Below are 8,484 nucleotides of genomic sequence, written 5' to 3' on the forward strand. Positions count from 1 at the left end.
ATCACTTCCATATCCTGAGAGAAATTCACATTTTTCTTGGGGCTTTCGATCTCACGCTTTTGAATATTTTGTTGTCTGCTCATTTTGTGTTTTGTTTTGTTTTGTTTTGTTTGTGTGTGTGAGGCAATTGGGGTTAAGTGACTTGCCCAGGGTCACACAGCTAGTAAATGTTAAGTGTCTGAGGTCGTATTTGAACTCAGGTCCTCCTGACTCCAGGGCCAGTGCTCTATCCACTGCACCACCTAGCTGCCCCTGAACATAAAGTTTTAAAAGATCAATGTGAAAAGAAATGATAAGCAGGAAGAGTTCAGAAAAACCTGGAGGGATTTACATAAACTGATGCTGACTGAGAGAAACAGAAGCAGAACATTATAGACACTAACAGGAACATTGTGTGATGAACAAAGGTGATAGACTTGACTCTTCTTAGCAGTGAAATCATCCAAAACAATTTCAAAGAACTTCATGATAGAAAATGCTCTCAACATCCAGAAAAAAGAAATGTGCATTATTAATGCAGATTGAACCATATTATTTCTACTTTTGGGCTGTTTTTTCCCTTCTTTTTGAGGTTTTTTCCTTCTGCTCTGATTCTTCTTTCACAATATGATTAATGCAGAAATATATTTAATGTGATGGCACATATATAACCTATATCATATTACTTTCTGTCTTGGGGAAGAGGGTGGGAATGGAAGTTGAGAGAAAAATTTTGAACTAAAAATCCTACGGAAAAAAATATTAAATCTATCCTTATATGTAACTGGAAAATAATAAAATATTTTCATTAATTAAAAAAGAAGTAATGTTAGACAATATAAAACACTTGGGAGTCTACTTGCCAAGAAAAACTCAGGGACTATATGAACACAATTACACTTTTCTGAAAAATAAAATCAGATCTAAATAATTGGAACAATATCAATTGTTCATGGATAGGCCAAGCCAATATAATAAAAATGACAATTCCACCTAAATTAATTTACTTATTCAGTGCCATACCAATCAGACTACCTAAAAATTATTTTATGGAGTTCAAAAAGTAATAACAAAATTCATCTGGATAAAAACAAAAGGTAAAGAATATCAAGGGAACTGATAAAAAAAATGAACAGGAAGGTGGGCTAGCCATACCAAATATGAAACTATATTATAAAGCAGCAATTATCAAAACTATTTGGTACTGGCTAAGAAATAGAGTGGTGGATCAATGTAATAAGTTAGGCACAGGAGACACAGTATGAAATGACTTTAGTAATATGCTGTTTGATAAACTCAAAGACTTCAACTTCTGGGATAGGAATTCATTATTTGACAAAAACTGCTGGGAAAACTAGAAGATAGAATGGCAGAAACTAGCCATAGACCAATATCTTACTCCTTATACTAAAATAAGGTCAAAATAGTTTACCACTGTTAAAGCTAAAATTCTAGCTAGTCTGTCTAAAATATCTAATGAGTGGTCGCCAATAAATTATAAGCTTTCGCAAGAGTTAGATTTTTAAGCATTTATTAAGGAGAATAAGAATTTGGTAAAGAGAGAGAGAAAGGCCTAGATTCCTATCTATTAAAGGGAGAGCACATTTCTAGCTCTGCTCTCCACCAGAGTCCAAAGGAAAGAGTGTGAGACAGAGCCCCAGTCTCTTCCTTCTTCCTCCCACTAGCCAACGTCACTTCCTGACACCAAAGAAAAGACTCCTGGTCTTGCCCTCAAAGACCTTCACTTCATGGGCAGAACTCTTCTACAGTAAGTCTCCAGCAGGTGGTGTCATTCCAATAGTTACACCTCTTACCACCTGACACCTATCAGATTGGCTAATATGACAAAAAAGGAAAATAATAAATGTTGTAGAAGCTGTGGAAACATTGGAGCACTAATGCATTGCTGGCTGGCGGAGCTGTGAACTGATCCAAACATTCTGGAGAGCAGTTTGGAACTATGCCCAAAAGGCTATAAAGCTGTAAATATCCTTTGACCCAGCAATACCACTATCAGGTCTTTTTTTTTTTTTTTCCAAAAGAGATCATTAAAAAGAGAAACAGACTGATGTACAAAATTATTTGTTAGCTGCTCTTTTTGTGGTGGCAAGGAATTGGAAATTGAGGGGTTGCCCATCAATTGTGGAATGGCTGAACAAGTTGTGCTATATGAATACAATGGAATTCTACTGTGCAGGAGGAGTTCAGATAAACCTGGAAGGACTTCCATCAACTGATGATGAGTGAGATGAGCAGAACCAGAAGGATATTATACACAGTATCATCAACATTGTATGTTGATCAACTGTGATGGACTAGATTATTCTCACCAATGCAACGATACAAGGGGGTTCCAGGGGAATCATGATGGAGAAGGCTCTCCAAATCCAGAAAAAAAGAACTGTGGAATATGGATACCGATCGAACCATACTATTTATTTTGTTTTTGGTGCTGTTGTTTTTCCTTTTTGCTCTGATTCTTCTCTTATAACATTACTAATGCAGAAATATGTTAAATGTCTTATTATATATATATGTGTATATATATATATATATATATATATATATATATATATATATATGTATGTATTACCTATATCATATTACCTGCTGTCTAGGGGAGGGGGGAGGGAGAAGAGGGGGGCAGAAAAATTTGAAATTGGAAATCTTATATAAAAATTTTTGAAAAATATCTCTACATGTAATTGGAAAATAATAAAATACTTTTATTAAAAACAAAATAATTGCATTTCACATTCTAAATTTGTAACTCCTGTTCAGCACTCTCATCCTTACCTAAGAGGGGCTTCTGACTACTAGTAGGCACAACACTAGCTTCTCCCCTCTGTCCTGGAACTTTGGCAGGGGCCCTTAGGTCAAGCCTTGCTACTTAAAGCCTTTATTTACTGCCTGGAACTCTAACCAAAAACTGAGCATAGATAATGGAGTTACCAAACAACACTATCTCCTGTGACCAGGGTAGCACAGGGTTCTCTCTGGAATCCTTTTCAGATCAATTGTTCCATCCCCTAATTTCAATAACCAAAAGAAGAAAACTGAGATCTTTGGACCCAATCACCACTGGCCTAGGCCTCTTTTCTTGGCCAAATTGTTGCTCTGAGAGACTATTCTGGAGAGAATTGTCTAGGTGTGAACACCATGGTTTACACCTATGCCCATTAATAGGTTTGAATACAAAGGTGATAACTCATATATGGGAGACCTCCCCCCAAAGCAGGGGCTAAAAACCTCATTAGCCCACTGGAGTTCACACATTTTTGATAGAATGAGGGGAGGGGCTAAATGAAGCAGGGCCTATAAAAGAACCCAAGAAGTTGCTCCTGTCATCTTCTTTGCTGCCAGACCTCAGAGGAAGGAGCTTGAGTTACCCTTCCTGAGTTGACTATCCTTGAAGAAAGGACTAGAAGGCAAGCTTCTCTTGGAAAGGTTGTTCTCTTCTGTACATTTGGAAAAAATGAATATTTTTCAGTTCAGTAAATGGATTACAAGTGTGGGAGGTGACAAAGATAAATCTCAGTTTAGTTAATGAGTAGGCAGTTTGGGAGAAGACATAAGGATTTAGGATATTACCTTCCCTATTACCATCTCGTGTAATTAAAAATGCAACATATCTGACCCTTGTAGATGAGATCAATCATCACTAAATTAACCAAAAAGTTAATCTAAACTTGTAACCCTTTGTAGGACTTAGGAGAAATTAAGGAGATGTTTCCCCCAGAGGCTTATAAAGATGATTTGGGGCATTAAAGTAATAAAAGGTGGAGGGAATAAGTAGTAGCAGATGGGAGAGCCCCAACATTCAAGGTCTTTGTATGACAGAGCTCAGGCTGAGCTCTAGGTCTATCAGTTTCCAGGCTCCCCTGGGCCACACTGCATGAATATTTGACAACAATAAGTTGTTGAACAATAAGTTCAACAGCCTTTGAGCTTATTCAAGAGAAATATATAGGGGGAGGCAGTACAGACTCTGGGCCTCCTCAGTGATGCTGGGTGGAGGGGCACAGAGTTAGCCCCTTTATCAGGAGTTAGTAAGTGTCACATGTTGACTTCTTAATTAAAAGTGACAATCCTGAAAGCTTGGCCTCCAGGCATTGCTGAAAAAGAAAGACACTGAATCAGGAAAACCCAACCATCAGCCCAGAAGTAGAAAAAAATTATTTTAAAAAAAGGACTAGATATGTGGCATACCCATATCTTCGAATTATAACTAAGCCCTTGATCCTTAAGTCCCAGGACTCTTAATTTACAGGTTACATTGAGACAGTGGCTTGACACTTGGTATCCCATATCATCTGCTTAGGATGTGGGGAAGATATGGATCACTTCTGCTTCAGGTCTTCCATTTCTTCTCAGCCACTGGAAATGAGTCTGTCCTATAGTTATAAAATGTGATCTAAAGCTCATGGATGCATTAATGATGTATTCAATGATGTTTTCTCCCCAGACCTAGGAACATGGATATCAACAACTTGTTTGAAAGACTCAAAGTGGATCTCACTTGTAGCATGTGTTTGGGCTATTTCCATGACCCAGTGATTGTCAGATGTGGCCATAGCTTCTGCAAAGAGTGTCTTCTCAGCTGCTGGAAGGAAGCCCACTCATCTGTAACGTGCCCAATTTGCAAGTCAGTCCTTGCATTTGGAGCCTTTTTGTACAACAGGAGGCTGCAGAATCTGGCTATCATTGGCAAGATGCTCAGACCTCACTTACTCCAGAGCACCAGGGTCCTGAGCTCCTGTGACAAACATGGGAAAGAAGAGATCTGGTTCTGTGAGGAGGACCACAGACCCTTGTGTGGGCCTTGCTTTTTAAGCACAGAGCACAAGGAGCACAAAGTCCTTCCCTTGCAAAGGGCTGCTAGTCAGTGTATGGTAAGTTAATCTGTTTACTTTCAATCTTGGAATCGATAGAGGGTCTGCCCATCCAACTCTGTCCCTGATCATTTGGGGACACTTTTGGTGTTTGAAATTGGACTGACTTGAGTGGTTTTTTTTGTTGTTTTTGTTTTGTATCTTGCAGGAGAAGCTTCAGGAGACATGGACTACTTTAAAGGGGAAGAAGAAGAAATTTGAAATGGAATTGGAATGTGAAAAAACGAGAGAGGCCCAGTGGAAGGTAAGGAAGTGGTAGAAAACTCTCTATGGCCTTTCCATTATCAAATACTCCTGAGAAAAAGAGTTTTCAAGAGAGAGTACACCTCTTTGTGACTGTAAGTGAAAAAATTGAGAAAGACAGATAGTAAAACTCTGTCTGTTAATGTGATCCAGAAATTTACTCAGAAACAGAAAAGGAAGTAATGGCTACATGTATATTCAGTGCTGAGAAACTCATTGACTTTTCTTTCCTTCTTTTATTCCAATTCCTTGTGTTATAGGTGCATGGCCACACTCTCAAAGAGCAGGTTGTTTCTGAATATGAGAAAATGCACCAGTTCTTTTTGGAGGAAGAAAGACTACAATTGCAAAGACTGGACAAGCAACCAAGAGACCACCAGGCAGATAGGGAGAGCAAGGATAGCCAATTCCAAGTGATACTTAATAAGCCAATGGACTCAGAGCAGCAGCCTATGGAAATGCACAAGGTGAGTGATTGATATCAACATATTATAATACTTCAAAAAGGAGCTTTAGCAGATATTTGAACTATCACCCCCAGAATGCTGGAAGAAAGGTCACTTCCATTTTTCTTTACTTGATTTTTTTTTTGCAAGACAATGGGGATTAAGTGACTTGCCCAGGGTCACACAGCTAGTGTCAAGTGTCTGAGACTGGATTAGAACTCAGGTCCTCCTGAATCCAGAGCCAGTGCTCTATCCACTGCACCACCTAGCTGCTCCCTCTTTACTTGATTTTTGCAAATCCATTTTAACTTTTATGAGCAAGGCTTGGTAGTGATATAGTATAGCCAGACAATAAGTAGAGCAGGGATGCTCAAAGGATGAGCCATGAAAATATGAGGGGGTTATCGATTTCACTAGATGTGTTTCATCTGGTTCCAAACTTCAACTATGATCATGTTTGAGTGTTCTCAGTATCCAGTAGGACAGGAATCCTCATAGCAAAGAGTAATACTGCGGTCTGAGAAAAAAAAGGGGGAAAATCAATTAATTAAACAATATAATGGATCTACTAAATCCCCAGATATTTTGCTAGTTCCTGGGAATAAATGCCGAAGGAATGAAACAATCTTTTACCCCAGCAGATACGAATTTAATCATTAAAGAGTATTAGCATATATAAGTAGATACCGAACAAATGGAAGGAGAATCAACAAAAGTTCATTTGGAAGCTAGAAATACAGCTGAGAATTGGGGGAGATTGTGAGAAGCTGGAGAGAAAGGAATTAAACTATATTTTGAAGGAAGAAACCAACTCACTAGTTGGTTCACTGAGGCAGACTTTAGCAAACACAGAAGTCAAGCACTGGGCGATGGCAAGGGAAGAAAAAGTTCAGGAAGTTTGAAATCATTGTAGGACATTTGGAGTCACTTTGATCTAATCATAAAAGTATTTTTTTTTTAATCTAAAATGAAGATTTTACTAAGACTTGGGTTTTGTTATGGGAGAAGCACCAGTGGATATAAAATGCTTAAAAGGGGGAAAAATAAGGTTGAACATGAAATAGAATTGGAATGTGAGAGAGAAGAGCAATGTAAATCAGTGTCTGTCTTTTTATAATGACAAACTTGTAAGTGTGTTGTTTCTTAAAGGGCTTTCAAAGAAGGAATAATTAATGATATACAGGAAAGGAAAGTCTAATTGTTTACTGAAAGAGATGTATATTTAAAACAAAGTTCTAAAAATAAATTTAAAAACATTATTGCTGTTATGGATTTACATTTTAATAACTAAACATAAATACCTATAGAAGATATTTGTTTTTAAATTAATCTACTAAAATATGTTTATGGAGAGAAGATTTTCTGATGAGCTATGGACAGTTTTGGAGAGAAACTATTTCTGCTATGCAGTTGAGTACTCTTCCTTTAAATTGAAACTCTTTTTTCAATCCTTGACTACTTCTTAGGCAAAAAGTCTTAAAGAAACAAGGTTCTTTGATGGCTTTCAAGGAGGAAATTTTGGAACAGCAGATTGAGCATATTTGTCTGCCCTTGGATCTGCTCAGATGGCCAATGGGAATATATAGATAGTACAAATGTTTGATGCTGACCCTGATATTTGTTGACTCTTCATTTCTTTCCTTTATCCTAATGTCTTTGATTACAGTTGCAGACTCAAGCAATGATTAAGTTGTTTAAGTCTCAATTTGAGAAAAAGCGCAAGTTGTTGTCAGAGGAAAAACAGCTACATCTACAAAGATTGTACCAGCAAGTAAAAGACAACCTGGCAAAGTTTGAGGATAGCAAGACAAAAATGACAGAACAAATCCACAATCTGGAAATGGTCATGTTAGAAATAGAAAAAACTTTTGAAGAGGTTCTCATGGATATGCTCCAGGTGAGTGCTTGAATAAAAGAAAAAAAAAATGAATAGTAAAAACAAAAGAAGAGAAGGTGAGGGAGGGGGTAACTGTCACATTTCAAGTACTTTACTGCCAGAAGCATAGGAACTAGACTTTCTTTTTTCAGAGGACAGAACTAGTACCAATGGCTTGAATAATAACAATGACAAGTACTCAAATTAGTTTGGTGCTTTAAGACTCCAAATTTTCCCATAACTCTCATCTTAATGTTGAGTCACAACACTCCATTGAGGTTGTCAAGATCATTTTTATTATCCCTATTCGAGAAAAGGAGGGATCTGAGTTTCAGAGCACTTGAGAAACATGCTTAGTGTCACAGAGGACTTCGGTGTCAGACAGTATTTGCCCTCATGCCTTGGAGACTCCAGGACACCTAATCTAATTATCAAGGGAGGCTGTCACACTGCAGAGATATTGTGCAATGTGATTTGGTCTCTCCTTCTGGAGGTGGTGATTTTTCTACCAGAGGAAGACTTCAAATGGAGGCTGAGGGACTTTTTCCCCCCAATTTTATAGACACCATTCATATATAATAAGTAGACCTAAGTAAGATATTAAAGCTCTACTCATTTTAATATTCTACTTTAAGCCAAATACACTATCAATACAACACCTCACCTTTAGAGTTGGATGAGTAAGGGCCAATGATTTCTTTGCTTCTTAGGACTTTGGGATGAGTGTAGTTGAGTAAGTAGAGACTTGCCAACTTTAAAAACCTGGAATGCAAACCTTCAAACTTCTGAGCTCTATTCAGATTCCATCTGTAGAAGATAAAATAATGTCTCTTTAATCTCAGGACGCACATTACCCATCTATATTCACTTTAAGAAAGGATGTGTTGCAGTCTTCCAGACTTCCAACCCTTTCACAAATTCCCTCAACTGTGTTTCTCTTATTCCATGAAAATAATAGGTGGACTCTGTCTTATCAATTTTCTTTATAAAGAAAGGGAGAAAACAGATGGGTAAGAATGGCTCTTCCTTCTAATGGAATGATTTTCCC

At 37.6% G+C, this 8,484-nt stretch overlaps 1 protein-coding gene across 1 annotated transcript in view; it reads left to right on the top strand.

Moving 5' to 3' along the window:
• Window positions 1-4,454: 4,454 nt before the first annotated feature.
• The window catches only part of LOC122732301 (probable E3 ubiquitin-protein ligase TRIML1), a 5,904-nt gene continuing 1,874 nt past the window's right edge, over window positions 4,455-8,484 (top strand). The window contains exons 1-4 of the mRNA XM_043972373.1: window positions 4,455-4,871; window positions 5,020-5,115; window positions 5,375-5,581; window positions 7,227-7,457. Coding sequence (XP_043828308.1) covers window positions 4,455-4,871; window positions 5,020-5,115; window positions 5,375-5,581; window positions 7,227-7,457 — 951 coding nt within the window. The remainder of the gene's footprint in view (window positions 4,872-5,019; window positions 5,116-5,374; window positions 5,582-7,226; window positions 7,458-8,484) is intronic.

Source organism: Dromiciops gliroides, chromosome 6 (genome assembly GCF_019393635.1).
Source record: "Dromiciops gliroides isolate mDroGli1 chromosome 6, mDroGli1.pri, whole genome shotgun sequence".
Lineage (NCBI taxonomy): Eukaryota > Metazoa > Chordata > Mammalia > Microbiotheria > Microbiotheriidae > Dromiciops > Dromiciops gliroides.